Here is a 16,435-nt window from a genome sequence, read left to right as displayed (position 1 = left end):
AGGCCAATAGATGATCAACAGGAGGAGGAAGAGAGGGATATATAAGAAAGGGGAACAAAGTGTAAAAGGGAGGTTTTAGAAGAGAAAAAAAGGGAAGAGGGAAAGAAATAACCTCCTCGGCCATGGGCCGAGGAGCATCCCCCAATTGTAAACTGTTCTTAGCATTTTTCAATAAAAGGAAAGTAGTTCATGCTTCATGCACGCCGGCAAGCGCCTAAACCTTCGATCCACTCTCTACAAATTCATTGTTCTTTGTTCGTTGGGCCCTTAACCCATATCCTTTGGGTTTGGGCAACAAAAACAGACCCTACAATATATATATATATATATATATATATATATATATATATATTATTATTATTTACTTTATTAAAATTTAAAATAGATATTTAATCTTATATAAATAAAATAGATATTTAATCGTATTATTATTAATAATGAATTTTGTATAATAAAGTGATCACTCAAATTTCTTCTAAATATTTCCTAAAAAAAAAAAAAAAAAATCTTCTTAATAAAAAATGTAATCACTCAAATGCATATGACCACTTTTAGTTACTTATAAAAGCATTAGTATTGATGGTGCTAAAAAGCCATATTGCTATTTTTAGCATCATCAATACTAAAAGCATGCTGCAATGGTGGAGAGAAGGCCAAAAAATTTGGCTATTCATTGCATTGCCAAAGATGGCTAGTTAAGATGGTTAAAAAAATAATATTTTATTAAAAGTTATATTATTTTATTTTGTTGATGGTGTTGGTTGTTGCTTATTGTAGTAGATATATTATTTTATTGTATTAAATGCTAAAATAAAACCACTTATGTTGTATTTTATAAAGTAAAGTGGTAAAATAGATAAAATAGTTTTTTGTGATGCCAAATGGCTAAATTTTTTGAACCACTGATGCTGATGCTAAACACAATTGAAATAGAAGGGTCAAATTATGTCATTTTGTTTGAATTGAGGTCACCCAAATCCTTATGCAGTACTATCCGATTAAGGTTGCATTTGGATAACTTATTTTTTAACAACTATTTACTATTTAACTTATTTTTGCTACTATTCATGGATCCCACTGCACTTTTTGGTATTATTCATGAGTCCCACTATACTATTTCAACTAACTTTTACCTTTATTTACAATATTTTTAGTAAAAAGTTTTCAATTTCAGCAAAATAAGCGAATCCTAAATAGACCCTAACTCACCTGATGATTATAAGGAGCGTTTTGAAAGAAATCTCAACAGATGTTTGCAATTCACCTAAAACAAGTACTCAAGATACTACCAATTTACTATAAGTAAGTGCAAGGATGAAAACGGATCTAAGGCCCAAGAACAACCAATTGATGGCCCAAAGAGCCCAATATAATAAATTTGTTAGAGAAATGGATAGGACATTAACCAGTTGGTAAGCTAAAATTAAGTACAATGAAAAGAGATGCCAAGTAAAAGACTAGGAACAGTCAATTATCAAGAAGAAAGGATCCTCAGTCCTCCCGAGGAAGATCTTTTTATATATCAATGTTCTTGCTTTCTCTCCTTTACAAATTCTTTTCTTTTCTTTTCTCCAACCCCCCCCCCCCCCACAAGGATCTTCATCTCCCTTTTATATTTACTCACCGATTATCTTCACGCTACATTTGGAGGGTTGAGATTGCATTCTTAGGACTTCTGTCCCATCCAAGACATATAGGTTAGCTTTTATCTTACAATCTAAGCTACGCACTACTGTTCATGGTCATTTCCTCATTAATGTGGCCAGAGAAGTAATTGTCTCGCATTTAATGCCGCTCAGGGGGGGGGGGGGGGGGGATAGCTTTCACTCCCTTCTCTTCTCACCCTCCTCGTAACCCGTGTCAAGTCTACTTTAGTCCTTCTGTAATATTTTAGCTTCATGTACTTCTCAGGGTTAATGCTCGTCCCCAAGGCTAGCTGGAGCTCGTCCTCATGGTTCAACCAATGCTCGTTCCCGAGGTCCGAGATGCATCCTCAGAAATAGTATTGGCAGCCCAATTAAATGGGATTAGGGATCCTCGTCCACACAGTAAGATCATTAAAATTGACATAATAATAAAATGTAAGTACTGCTATGTCATATTAGCAAGATAGTAGTTAATTTTTTTAATTATTATATATGTTGTATTTAAAATTTGACATATTATATTCTTAATTTATAAAATATTATGTACTAAATTTTATAATATTCCTTAGGCTAGTAGCCAACAGGTGTGTGATATACTATAGAAAAAATAAAGGAGAGTATGGTATGTATTTGTTACATGTAACATCATATTCTCAGAGGTATTACATGTGAAAAGATAAATCTTCAATTCCACTATCTTTGATTTGCCNAAGGCACTGCATGGTCCTCGGACTCAGGCCCATGGGGAAACTAACCGCTCAGTTATACCTGGGTGCTAAACAGAACAAGGGCATTGCATGGTCCACGGACTCAAGCCTACAGGGAGACTTAACTACAAAATATCCCAAGTTAGGAAAGGATCAAGCCCCACCTAGCCCTTGAGACGTAAGAGAGCTGCCCATGCACACGTTCTCTCTCCTTATCATCGTTACTGGCGCAGTTGGCCGACATACAATTCAAGCTAAAGTCGTACAGATAAAGGAAAAAAGGAAAAGCAGGCAACGTGTACACAAATAAGCAATTCAAATAAATGTAAAGGGAAATTAAATTCGCATTACAGTAATGAGTTCGTAAAAATTGCATGGCAAGAGCCACATACATAGAGGAGAAGCACAACAAAATAAAATGAAACGGCGTGAAAGTGGGACAAGCCGAGACGCCAGGTAGTCTACTCCTTTTGCTCAGGCTAGACAGGGGCAACCCCTGACCCCTCCGAGCCTTGGCCTGAAGGGACGGCCTGCAAGGATACGGCGAGAACAGCTGCCTCCTCGGTGGTGGGGGCTAGATCATCGGAAGGGATCTCCACTATCTCTTGGGGCACCCCCTCGCTTGAATGCTCCACCAGTTCAGTTGCCCCCACCTCTTCAACAATTTCCCCAGCCTTAGCGCCATAGGGGCTGCCTCGCGGATAGCAGGGGGGTAGTACACTCTTTCACCTTCCATAGGTCGGACGTGGCCTCCACCCAGCCTGTTTGAGGGCCTCAGCCCAGACCTGGAACAGTATCGCCTACACACCCCTGGGACTTGAGCCTTGTAGAGGGCCTCTACCGCAGCCATCCCATCAGCGTAGGCTGCGATCTCAGCCTCCTCCTTGGCACTTTCGGCCATCTCCCTACCATGGTCAGCCTCGTCTTTAGCCCGCCGAGCAGATCCCTCGCGATCTGCAATTGGTCGCTGCCTCGCCCAGGCGCCTCGTTTGCTCATTGGCCTGGTTTTGGGCACCCTTAAGACCGAACAGGGCATTGTCCCGCTCCCTGGTCACCGCTTCAAATCCTCTCAGGCCTTGGCGAGGTCAGCCTCGGAATTCTTCAGAGTTCGAGTAGCCTGAAAGTGCCAGTCACGCTCCCGTTTGAGGGCCTCCTTCTGGTCGTTTGCCCCCCTTCCAACATAAAGATAGCTTGGACAGCTTGCCAGAATAACCAATGTGCTATAAGCCCAATAAAAGAAAAAGAGTGGGAGAAGAGTCGAGTTTGTAGCCCTTACCATCCCCACATATCGCTTGAGGCTGAGGAAGACCTGCTCACTCGTCAAAGAGTTAAGCTCAGCCATGTCCGCCGGGAGCAGCAGGCTCCTCTCCAGCGCGTCGGCCACGCGCGCACCTTTGCCCTCATTGAAGTCCCTGAGGGAGGCGGTATCCCTCAAGGGCTCCCTACGGAGCATCGGGGCTGGGAGCCAGGCCTCGGCCTCGGAAGAGGTGGTGTCGACGACTTGCTCTCCTGGCTCTTGTCGCCTATCTTAAGCTGCTTGGACGGCCGCAGAGCAGTGTCCTCCTCCTGCGAGGACACCGTCTTATCCTCCACAGGCCTTTTACCCTTATCCTTCTTCTTCTTGGGGCCAGCAGGCACAGACCCAGAGGGCGAGTGCGTCTAAGAAGGAGAAGGAGGGAGCTTCTGCGAGCGGAAGTCGACCTAGTCTTCGGAGGTGGAGTGGGAAGTTTCTGTTGGGACTCCCCCGGCTGGCCCTCAATCAGGTTCAGCAAGCTGGTGATGGGCTTCCTCTTGTAACCCATTCTCGGCCGAGGAGGGCTTCTGAAGCAAAGAGGTCTGCTTCGGTCAAATTGGGATCATCCAAGTCCCCGGAAGGGTCCTCGGACTGATCAAACAAGCGAAAACGTCAAACGCGTCCCCTTCCCCCTCTGGAGCTTCCTCGGCGAATGGTTGGGAAGAGGAGGGGACGGCTAGTGTGACAGCTTCCTGGTCGGAGGGCTCCTCGGGGAACGAAAATCCGTCCTCGGTCACAGTAATCCTCTGAAGCCGAGGATCGTTGGCTCGGATGAGTGCTTTGGAACTGGGAACGACTTCTGGGTAGGTTTATACCCCAAAATTATGTGGGCAACCCTAACCTGATTGTCGTCCTCGTTTATATACATCGACGCCCTCAGCACCTTCTGCAAATCCTCCCGATTGACCAGATGGAAGTGACGCTCAAAAGCATGCGGGTCTGCAAACGGAAAGCACCACCGCGTTAGTAAAAAAAAAGAGGAAGAAAAAAGACGGAACTTGAAACCCTTCCTGTTTCCCACTGCCCCACCTGGTATTCCCTCTGTTGTTGGGCAGTGAAGGCCATCGTGCCACCCCCTGACACGATGAGAAAATTCTCGTTGAAACCCTTGTTGGACTCGGGGAGGCACTGAATAAGCCGCACCTTGTCGTCTCTCGTCTTCAGGTAATACGACTTGCCCTTAAGAAGCTGAAGGTTGTAACACCAGTTCACGTCGTGGTGGGTCAACCTCAGCCCCATCTTCTTGTTCAGGGTGTCCACACAGCCCAAAATCCTAAAAACGTTTATCCCACACTGGGTGGGGGCCAACCGGAAGTGCGTGAGGTAATCCCTCATCACTAACCCCATGGGGATCGTCATCCCCCCTTCAAGGAAGGCGACAATGGGAATTACCACCTCGCCCTCCTGTCTGTATATGCGCCAATCCCTGTCCTCACAATATCTCATACCTACATTGCCGAAAATTCGGTAGTCGGTGATGAATTTCTCCATCACCTCCTCAGTATCGACGTATTTCTTAAACCTACCCATCCCAGTTGACACCTCAAAGAACTAAGAAAGAACTAAAAAAGGACAATCAAAGTAGAAGAAAGAGTAGAGAGAGAGCTCAGAGAGGGACAGAGCGACTTACTGAAAAGAGGAGGAGCTCCTCGGACAGGCTTTTTATGCTGGAGGTGCTAATGAGAATGTGGCTGAACTCAGGAGGGGCGCATGAGAATCCTTGATTACAAATGGGAAACAGGAAGAAGCGGTTCGTACGAGTATTTATACCCCAAATCGAGGAACCATGCGGGTTTTTCCGCCCATAAATGCGAGACGAACCTCCACCGTTGGATGGGTAACTCCTCATTAGACGTGGGGAGCACAGAGCCGCCTGAATTTAATGAGGAACGTTACGTGCTCCGAAACGTCAGCGACGTGCCTTGGGCAGATGAATAGACCCCAATACTGACCGGGGGGTAAGGCTGAGGATGTCAAAATCCTTCTCCCCGCCCGAAGATGCGTGCAGCAAGATTTTGAGGGGCTATTGTGGGGCCAGAAAATCGGGTAGCCTTGGCCCACTCCAAGCCAGGCCCAGATGGCCCACGCCAAGGACGCATGATAAGTCCGAGGATGACCCTGTCCTCGGCGTCCGAGAGCTCGGAAGAACACGAGGACCACCTACCAAAGGACTCCTGGAATATCCGAGGAGGAGAGGGCCCAGTGCCATGCATTGGCAACAGAAGTAAGGAGAAGGGGCAAGCCCTAGGCGAACTGTCACCTCGGCATTGAATATGCTCACCTAACCCTTCTGGCCGCATTAATGAGGATGTAACCCTTGACAGGGCAACATCGATCAGGGTGAACCACCTGAGCACGGATATGACCTCTGATGGGACCGACAGTCAGAAGGGAGGCCAATAGATGATCAACAGGAGGAGGAAGAGAGGGATATATAAGAAAGGGGAACAAAGTGTAAAAGGGAGGTTTTAGAAGAGAAAAAAAGGGAAGAGGGAAAGAAATAACCTCCTCGGCCATGGCCGAGGAGCATCCCCCAATTGTAAACTGTTCTTAGCATTTTTCAATAAAAGGAAAGTAGTTCATGCTTCATGCACGCCGGCAAGCGCCTAAACCTTCGATCCACTCTCTACAAATTCATTGTTCTTTGTTCGTTGGGCCCTTAACCCATATCCTTTGGGTTTGGGCAACAAAAACAGACCCTACATATATATATATATATATATATATTATAATATATATATATATTTAAATTTAATATATTTTTTACTTTATTAAAATTTAAAATAGATATTTAATCTTATATAAATAAAATAGATATTTAATCGTATTATTATTAATAATGAATTTTGTATAATAAAGTGATCACTCAAATTTCTTCTAAATATTTCCTAAAAAAAAAAAAAAAAAATCTTCTTAATAAAAAATGTAATCACTCAAATGCATATGACCACTTTTAGTTACTTATAAAAGCATTAGTATTGATGGTGCTAAAAAGCCATATTGCTATTTTTAGCATCATCAATACTAAAAGCATGCTGCAATGGTGGAGAGAAGGCCAAAAAATTTGGCTATTCATTGCATTGCCAAAGATGGCTAGTTAAGATGGTTAAAAAAATAATATTTTATTAAAAGTTATATTATTTTATTTTGTTGATGGTGTTGGTTGTTGCTTATTGTAGTAGATATATTATTTTATTGTATTAAATGCTAAAATAAAACCACTTATGTTGTATTTTATAAAGTAAAGTGGTAAAATAGATAAAATAGTTTTTTGTGATGCAAATGGCTAAATTTTTTGAACCACTGATGCTGATGCTAAACACAATTGAAATAGAAGGGTCAAATTATGTCATTTTGTTTGAATTGAGGTCACCCAAATCCTTATGCAGTACTATCCGATTAAGGTTGCATTTGGATAACTTATTTTTTAACAACTATTTACTATTTAACTTATTTTTGCTACTATTCATGGATCCCACTGCACTTTTTGGTATTATTCATGAGTCCCACTATACTATTTCAACTAACTTTTACCTTTATTTACAATATTTTTAGTAAAAAGTTTTCAATTTCAGCAAAATAAGCGAATCCTAAATAGACCCTAACTCACCTGATGATTATAAGGAGCGTTTTGAAAGAAATCTCAACAGATGTTTGCAATTCACCTAAAACAAGTACTCAAGATACTACCAATTTACTATAAGTAAGTGCAAGGATGAAAACGGATCTAAGGCCCAAGAACAACCAATTGATGGCCCAAAGAGCCCAATATAATAAATTTGTTAGAGAAATGGATAGGACATTAACCAGTTGGTAAGCTAAAATTAAGTACAATGAAAAGAGATGCCAAGTAAAAGACTAGGAACAGTCAATTATCAAGAAGAAAGGATCCTCAGTCCTCCCGAGGAAGATCTTTTTATATATCAATGTTCTTGCTTTCTCTCCTTTACAAATTCTTTTCTTTTCTTTTCTCCAACCCCCCCCCCCCCCACAAGGATCTTCATCTCCCTTTTATATTTACTCACCGATTATCTTCACGCTACATTTGGAGGGTTGAGATTGCATTCTTAGGACTTCTGTCCCATCCAAGACATATAGGTTAGCTTTTATCTTACAATCTAAGCTACGCCACTACTGTTCATGGTCATTTCCTCATTAATGTGGCCAGAGAAGTAATTGTCTCGCATTTAATGCCGCTCAGGGGGGGGGATAGCTTTCACTCCCTTCTCTTCTCACCCTCCTCGTAACCCGTGTCAAGTCTACTTTAGTCCTTCTGTAATATTTTAGCTTCATGTACTTCTCAGGGTTAATGCTCGTCCCCAAGGCTAGCTGGAGCTCGTCCTCATGGTTCAACCAATGCTCGTTCCCGAGGTCCGAGATGCATCCTCAGAAATAGTATTGGCAGCCCAATTAAATGGGATTAGGGATCCTCGTCCACACAGTAAGATCATTAAAATTAAAAAAAAAAAAAAAAATCCACCATCTTACGTGTGGTACCTAAACCCAGGACACTCGATAATTTTGGGTCAGGGTCCTAAATTACTTGTTAGGATGGGTAGGAAATTTCCTACAATGAGAAGGCTCCCAAGAACCAATCCGGCAGCCAAATGGGAGGTACTGAGGCCCACGCAATGATCCTTTCCCTCATTTATGTGTTTCTCGAGAAGGACGAAGCAATATTGAGTTGAATTCCTCTATCCCTCTTTGGTTGTTCCTCTCTGTTCTCTTGTGTATCTCTCCCTCTCCCTCCCCCTCTTGTCCCCAAAAAAGAAAAAGCCCCATATTTTCTAGTTTCATTTCCCTTTTATAGTGCATCTCTAGTGGGGTTTCAATGATGATGTTTTATCCCCTTTGTCATGAGACCCCACCTTTGTTCAAGATTCCTGATCCAGTGGGATCTTGTGAGAATTCTCCTGAAATTTGCACTTGACGCTGAATGGTACTCGGCAAGCGATTCCCCCAAGGCACTATCTGTTTATATTTGCTCGGATGGTCGGTGCGGGCTGGGTTGATTACTAAGTAAGTCCAAAGCCTTTGATTTAAATAAATTTATAATTCTAATTTAAATTACTAAGTAAGTCCAAAGCCTTTGATTTAATGATCAAAAGTGGTATATGTTAAATTATTATTAGTTCTAATTTAAATTTATAATTTAAATTATTTTTTTTCCACTTGTAACAACCAATAATAACCTTATATTTACATGATTTATTTGAAAATATATACGAGGTATCTTCAGATTATTTTAAGAGTTAAAAAAAAAAAAATCAAATGCAAATATAATGCAGCATTTATTCAAAATGGAAACACTGTATACTTCACCTCTGATTTTCCCCAAAAAAAAATCCAACCATTAAAAACCGAATTTATCTTAAAAAACAAATAAAAAAGAAAAAACTGGCTCGACCAATTATCAAAAGAAATCCACTCTTGAATGTGAACAATTTCGAAGACCAAAACTGTCAAAAGGCCCATACATTCGGGGGAATGTGCAGAATAACGGTGGAAATGATTTGTATATAGTTAGTTAGGCAACGCTTAAAACTATAAGGGAAAGTAGACATCTCGAGTTTTAGAAAATCGAGATCCATTTACATAAATCTCGAGTTTTAGAAACTCAAGTTCCATGCAAAATTTTTTTCAGTTTTATTGCCCCTATAGTGGCGTTTTTAAGTCTTATAGTGACGTTTTAAAGCCCTATAGCGGCGTTTTCCTGCAAAATTTTTTTCTTAAGTGTTCAATAGCAGGTTCAGGGAGTCCTATAGTGGCGTTTTTATGCCCTATAGTGACATTTTTATGCCCTATATTGACGTTTTAAAGCTCTATAGTGGCGTTTTTCAGCTAAATTTTTTATAACTCCATTTTTAAACCCTATAGTGACGTTTGTAAGCCCTATAGCGGCGTTTTCCGAACTCGAGTTTTTAAAACTCGATTTTCACTTGGATTTTTTTTACAAATCAAGCCTCAAAAACTTGATTTTTATCTTGGAACTCGAGTTTTAGACACTCGAAATGCTAGTTTTCAAAATTCTTTTGCAACGTGACAACTAACTAAATTTTTTAATATTTATTGTTATTTAGAAAAAAAATTCCCATACATTCTCTCTCTAACCTTTTCAATCATCCGAAATTCCAAAAGCAAAGGGTCCATTTGATAATGTGTTTAAAAACTAAAAATTATTGTTTAAAAATATTTATAAAAAAATATATAGGTAAAAAATGTATTAAAATGTGTGAAATATTTTTAAAAACTAAAAAAATGATGGTTTGAATACTATTACCAAACACCCCGAAAGTCTTTCTTTCATAATTGTTTACATTTTTTTTTTTCCACGGCTTCCGAATAAACATAGACGAAAATGTCACATATTTTCGAGCAAACAAAAATGAAATGAAAGCAAATAGAGCAACACAGAAGAATCTTGTTCTTCTTCAATTGCTTTTAACATGGGTCATTTCCTTTCACTCTTCTTCTTTGCTTTTCTGCAAAGTTTCTTCCTCGTTAATGGGAATAATGACAATCTCACTCACCAGCCATTAGTGCCCATCAACCGCGATCTCTACCATTCCAGGTAATTCCCTATCAAACCCACTCTCTCTTTTCTCTCCTTTTGCCCAGATTTTCTATTTCTGCTCTTTGATTTTTCGGAATTTATAGGACAATAATGGGTTTTTGTTGGAATTGGGGATTTCGATTTGATAAAGTTCATATTTTGTTTGAATCTTGCAACTTTGTAGTAAAGCTTACGTGGTTTTATAGGTCAAAAATTGTTTCTTTTTTAGTTGAACTTGTGAAAATTCAATCTGGGTCTTGATTATTTTTATGCTTCGTTTGGTTGTTGAGAAATTGATCCTGGAATTTGAATTTTTTTTAAAAAAAAATTTGTTTCATTTTTGGTATATTCAAATGAACTAACTAAACTAGTCCCATAAAAGGAAAGAAAGAAAGGAAAAAAAAAAAAAACTATTGGTTTGTAATTTAGAGCCCTCTTATCCAATTTATTTGTTTAATATGCCTAGCTGTGCCTTTTTTTTTTTTTTTTTTTTTTTTTTTTTTTTTCATCTTAAGCTTTTGGAATATAGCTAATCCAACAAATATCATGGTGATTTTTAATTTTCTTTGTTTGTTCTTTGGAATTTTGCAGTGGTGATTTGATGGAGATGATAAATGGTTTGGTCCATCGGCACCCGGATAAACTCACTGTAGGTTGTTGTGATTTATCTGCATTAGTGATAACGCTTGATTTCAATTTCTGATTATTAATGTCTTTAACAGATGGAAACAATTAAATCTATAAATAAGGGCTACCAGGCAGAGATTTCAGTGGTCACATATTGCAGAGGAAGGAAAGATAATGATGACAGCTCAAAGTTTCGGATCCTTCTTGTAAGTTCTCTACACAAGTGCCTGTGTTGGATCACATATGGACTCCTTTAACAAGATTTTAACTAAGCAGTTGCTTGTTAGGCATTAATTTTGTCCAGTTGTTAAGCGTCAACTATTGATATTATAAATATAAAAAGAATGTACTTTGGAAATCTTATTTCCAACATGTAGTGGATAGATAATCTCAGATTGGTAATTGCTGCTGTTTTTGACAGATAATTCCTTGTCTTCCAGAGTTTTGGTCAGCATGGAAGGGAACTCATTTCAACTGAACTTGCTTTCCGGATTTTGTCAATCTTAAGTGAAGAGCAGTTTCTACCCAACGTGGACTCAGCTTATCTAAACAGTACCCTTGACAAGCTTGTCATAAAGGTAACTTTAATTAAATTTCCAGAGCATTTTTCTTCTACTGAGTTAATTGAAATTATGCTTTGGATTTTGATCCACATTATCAACTTGCTACATTGGTGCCTATATACAAGCTCACTGAGTGAATGGAATGGCTTTCAGTGCTGTATCAATATATGTGTCACAACTTTCTCAAAAATATATATATATATATATATATGTGTGTCACAAAGTTAGATGCTCAGGGAGAATATATCCTTCCATGTTGGTTGTGTTTATGTACTTTATCAAACATTAGATTGATCATTGGAACTTAGTTGATCAGTAAAAACTTTATGGTTGTTTTTCTACAAAGTCTCAGATTGATATTTAGTTAGAAAGAAATGCCCGAGCTGTATCAAAACATTATTGCAGTGATTAAAGGACACGCCTTTATACCCAAATGATTAAATTGTTAGAAATGTGACTGCCTTTGCTATTTTTGGGGAGATACTGTACAGAACTTTGGTAATTTTATTATGCTGATATGCTATGAAATATCAGGTAGTACCAATGGAAAATTTGAATGGTCGCAAGATTGTTGAAGCAGGGGATCTTTGTGAGAGGAGAAATGGTCATGCTCCTGACTTTTCTTTCTTTAAAAGTTAGATGACTACTTGGAAATATACTGAAATCCTTAAGTTTGTATTTTTGGGCAGGGAGAGGGGTTGATCTCAACCGAAATTGGAGTGTTGACTGGGGCAAGAAGGAGAAGGTTTGTAATCTCTTATCATTTTTTATATTTTGTAATGCATGCTGTGTACATCTCTAAAGCTTGTTGGTGTTGGTGTTGGTGTTGATGTATTAATTTGGTAAATATGCTGAGGTGGACCTTTTTAAAATTGATCGACAGAGCACTTTTACACTATTGGGTTATGGGTGAGGCTTTAGGTTTAATTATTTAAAGATTTGCACGCTCTTTCTTTCATAACTATACAACTTCATACTCAATGTTATGCTATCCTTTGATAGTTTTTCTCATTTTTGTTCTTTAATTACAGGACTATGATCCGTATGAGGAAAATCCTGGTGCTGGTCCTTTTAGTGAGCCGGAAACTCAAATAATGCGGAAACTTGCTATATCTTTTGATCCACATGTATGGGTTAATGTGCACTCTGGAATGGAGGTAAGTTTTATTGAGGTTCCTGCCAACATTCACTGTTGTTGTCAACTGTGCAAGTGCTTTTTGCCTTCAAAAAATTTTATATTAATAATTTATCAACTCTCTACCCAAGATTATAGCATTAAAAGAGGGTCTAACAATTGCATGAACTGAAAACTACTCATGCCTTTAACATTCTTGATATTTTCGCTGTGCTCTACCACCTTTCAAGGAAAAAAAAAATTATCATAATGGCTCATAAACAGCTTTAGTTTGGCTGTGTTTTGATTGGTTCTGCCTTGTTTAATGTCTTGGACAGGACATATTTTGTGGGAAGATACTGGGTTCATGTGCAAGGGTTGTCGTGAATTTTTTATTTAAAATTAACAAACACTGGTTATTTGTGTGAATCAGAAGCTCACATTACACGAACAACCCGGTTGAGATCAAAATTAGTCTTGATTAGGATGACTGATGTGCTTCTATAGGCTTTTTAACTAGCTTGTGTACGTAAGCAGTGTTCAAATGGGGCTAGTTAGGTTGGATTGATAGTAATATTGATTCTAGCTTGTAATTTTTGTGAAGCTCAATTCAAATAACCTATTAATTGTTTGACTTGCGTCAGCTCAGTTTTGTAACACTCCCCCTAAAAGTCTCTCTCATACCTAATATGATCTTTCCATATGAAAATCTTCTTGGGAAACATAAGCAACAAATACTCCTATAATCTCCTCCTTCACCACCAAACCAATGATTCCAAAATTTATCAGCAATAAAATATAGATTGAGCATCAGATCTGCCATAACCACATCCAAAAAGAAGAATGTGTTAAGGTATTTTCAGATTTACCCAGAAAAAGAGTGATTTGGTTTTCCTAATGCATTTTTAAGATGTTGCATGTTTTTGCATATGAAACATTCTGAGTGGTGGACCTCATCACCAAACTAGATTGCACGCTCAAGTTTGGTTCATTTTCTTGGCAATTAAGCTTGATTTTGTCACAAGCTACTCGAGTAAATTATTCTTTCCCCATATATATAATGACATCATGAGCAAAAAAATTTAATCATTCGCAAATATATAGTAATAACTGAAATTATATTATTTGAGTTAATTAGATATAATGATTTTTGGTTATGAACTTATAAAAATTAAATTTGCCAACCTTGTATTGTTAAAAATTATATATAATATTTATTGCGAAATGAGCTATTTATGTTATCAATAAATTACAAGTAATAAATTAATATCTTACAAACTTATTTACAAATTAACACAATCCAATCTCAAGTTTTTATAAGTATATTTTTATATATGTATACATTTAAAACATATAAGGTTATATATATATACTCAAATCAAGCCTCATACTCATGAGCTTATTCCCAAACACATTATTATGTTTGAGCTTGGCTCATTTAATATTCGAGCCTAAATCTGAATGTGAGCTTGGTTAATTTGCTAAATAAATGAACATAAAAAGTTTTTTCCTTGAGCTGAGCTCAAGCAGTTCATTTACAGCTTAATATATGAGTCTTAAAAATCCATTGAGGAAAGACAAAAGCTCAAAGTATCTTAGATAGAAGGACGGACATCATGTTTTGTAGAGAGGAAATAAGATGATCCTTGTGCCGAAGAAAACCAAATATAACACATGGGTTTTCCCAGTTCAAGTATTAAAAAGAATGTAGAGGGGGACCCAGAACCCTGTCATATATGACTATCAATGATTACATAGATGAAAGAATTTTCCAGCATTTGTGCCTAGTTGGCATTGTGCTTGTTTGATGCAATTAGTGGAAATTTGGATTGTCAATGCTGTCTGGGGGAACTCAAGGCCCTCCTAAATTATGAATTAGAAGTACTGATTTTCTATAATTTGAAATACATTATTTAGATTCTATGTGAATGTTTTTCTTTTCCTACACAATTAATTTTTGCCTTCGTTTACAATATACTTTTGCATACAGCTAACTTCTTTGGCTGCTTGTTTGTTCAGGCTCTCTTTATGCCATATGACCATAGAAACACTACACCTGATGGAGTTTCTTCACACCAGATGAAACTGTTGCTTGAAGAAGTGAACCATCTTCATTGCCAAAACCGTTGCATGATTGGGTCGGGTGGAGGCTCCGTGGGGTTAGTATTACTTTATATTGAGATCAGTGATCATCATGAAAACATTCCATTAGTTAGAGGAGACTCGATGCTCATTTATGTAGAGCAATCTCCTCAATGCCGACTAAGACAATGGCCTTAGAGATTGAATCAAGAATCTGGCTACGAGGATTGTGAACAATTATCTTCCATCCTTATATTAAATGCAAAATACATGGTCTTGAAGCTAAAGAGTGCTGATATTCAGTGAGTCTAGGAGATCCAATTGGGAAACAGATTTGAGGTGTTAATTATGATTTTTTTTTTTCCATTAGTTTAATGTCAGCTTATATTTTAGGTACATGGCAGTATGGCGCATCATATAAGGTTGTTCGTGTTCATCAGGTCTTAACTCTAAAGGAGTCATTAGGAACGTGGAAATTTACCATTTAAACATGTTCAATTACATCTTTTTATTAGTTTGACTTTGCTCTATTTTAGGTATTTGGCACATGGGACAGCAACGGATTACATGTATGACATTATAAGGGTGCCCATGGCGTTCACATTTGAGGTTTGTGAAATCAGAATTCTCATCCTGTAATTGCTTACATCAATTTGACTCATTCACATCCTTACCATTTTGCACTGACTGACAGATATATGGAGATGGAGCAGCCTCGTCCAAAGACTGCTTTAAAATGTTCAATCCCACTGACCTCACTACCTTCAATGTGTGTTAGTTTGGATTGCTCCATGTCTTTTCAATGCTTTTGATTGTCTTCTTTCTTCCTTCATTTGAGTAGAAGGAGTCTGCAGTTGATTGAGAATGAGAGTAATAGGTTCACATTTCTTTAACAATATCTTCTTTTGTGGCTTTCAGAGAGTTCTCAATGACTGGTCTGCTGCATTTTTCACTATTTTCAAATTGGGTCCGCAACAACTCGGTGAAGTCCATTCAAAGGTGCATGTGCCCAACATACACACGGAGGAATCCATCGATGAGTATCTCAATGGGTATTTGATGGAGAGGAGCAGTAGGCATGGGAAAAAGATGGAGGTGCTCGATGTTGGGCTGCAAGAGATGAGAACGTATTTCAGGCTCTTCTTGCTGTCCTCAGTATTGTTATTATTTATGTTCTGTTCCAGAATTGCAAAAAGCAAGTCTAGTAGATCGGTTCTTCCAGCTACTCTCTGACATTTTACGTTGATGAGCGGCACACAAAACAGTGATTTATGTTAAAATTTTGACAAAGATGTAAGTTAGTACAGTCTATATACAACAAAAATATTCTTTAACCCATAGTGTAATTGCTTATTTTGTAGCACAGCTCATTTGAAGACTTAAATCACCATTGTTGCCATGGGCTTGTGGTACATTCTGAACATAATTATAACTTATGGTTTGCCAAGGCAAGAGAAAAGGAGAAAAAAAGTTGGTAAGTCTCTTTTAAAATAGATCTGGTTAATGTATGTTCTTAGGACATACATTAATCATCTATTTTTGAAAACATTTTATAGAAAATTGAAAAAACTGTCAAAAATATTGGTGACTTTTTCATTTTTTCATAAAAAATTTCTTAAAATTGTTTACTAATGTATTCCCAAATGGTACACGTTAGTAATACCCTTTAAAACAAACACATGCAAGATGGATGTCAATGCGCCAATTCTCAAGAACTAAGCCGAAAATAAAAAGAGAAAAAAAGATGCAATGATGAGTTATGCAGCACCATAGATAATGCCACAATGGGAGGAGTTCTCATCATTTCATCTTTCTCCATTTTTCTTTTATTCTCTTTTGGGATAAAATA

General features: G+C 38.1%; 1 protein-coding gene across 1 annotated transcript; it reads left to right on the top strand.

The window, feature by feature from the left end:
- The first annotated feature begins 9,963 nt into the window (after positions 1–9,963).
- Positions 9,964–15,985, top strand: LOC112019308 (inactive metallocarboxypeptidase ecm14). The gene is made up of 11 exons (XM_024051846.2): positions 9,964–10,218; positions 10,792–10,849; positions 10,923–11,033; positions 11,268–11,405; positions 11,925–11,994; positions 12,080–12,135; positions 12,422–12,547; positions 14,524–14,663; positions 15,123–15,195; positions 15,281–15,355; positions 15,505–15,985. The coding sequence occupies exons 1-11, from the start codon at positions 10,094–10,096 to the stop codon at positions 15,817–15,819; spliced, it is 1,287 nt and encodes a 428-aa protein (XP_023907614.2). The 5' UTR covers positions 9,964–10,093; the 3' UTR covers positions 15,820–15,985.
- The last annotated feature ends 450 nt before the right edge of the window (positions 15,986–16,435 follow it).

This window comes from Quercus suber, unplaced genomic scaffold (genome assembly GCF_002906115.3).
Source record: "Quercus suber isolate HL8 unplaced genomic scaffold, Cork oak 2.0 scaffold_293, whole genome shotgun sequence".
Taxonomy (NCBI): Eukaryota; Viridiplantae; Streptophyta; class Magnoliopsida; order Fagales; family Fagaceae; genus Quercus; species Quercus suber.
Note: the sequence above shows the minus strand (reverse complement) of the source record. Positions and strands in the feature narration are given on the sequence as shown.

Bases quoted from the DNA above. Each gene is read 5' to 3' on its own strand.
- LOC112019308 (XM_024051846.2), top strand. From the start codon at position 10,094: ATGGGTCATTTCCTTTCACTCTTCTTCTTTGCTTTTCTGCAAAGTTTC. The intron at 11,995-12,079 runs GTCATGCTCCTG...ATTTTTGGGCAG, and splicing joins TCTTTGTGAGAGGAGAAATG to GGAGAGGGGTTGATCTCAAC. The intron at 12,548-14,523 runs GTAAGTTTTATT...TTGTTTGTTCAG, and splicing joins ATGTGCACTCTGGAATGGAG to GCTCTCTTTATGCCATATGA.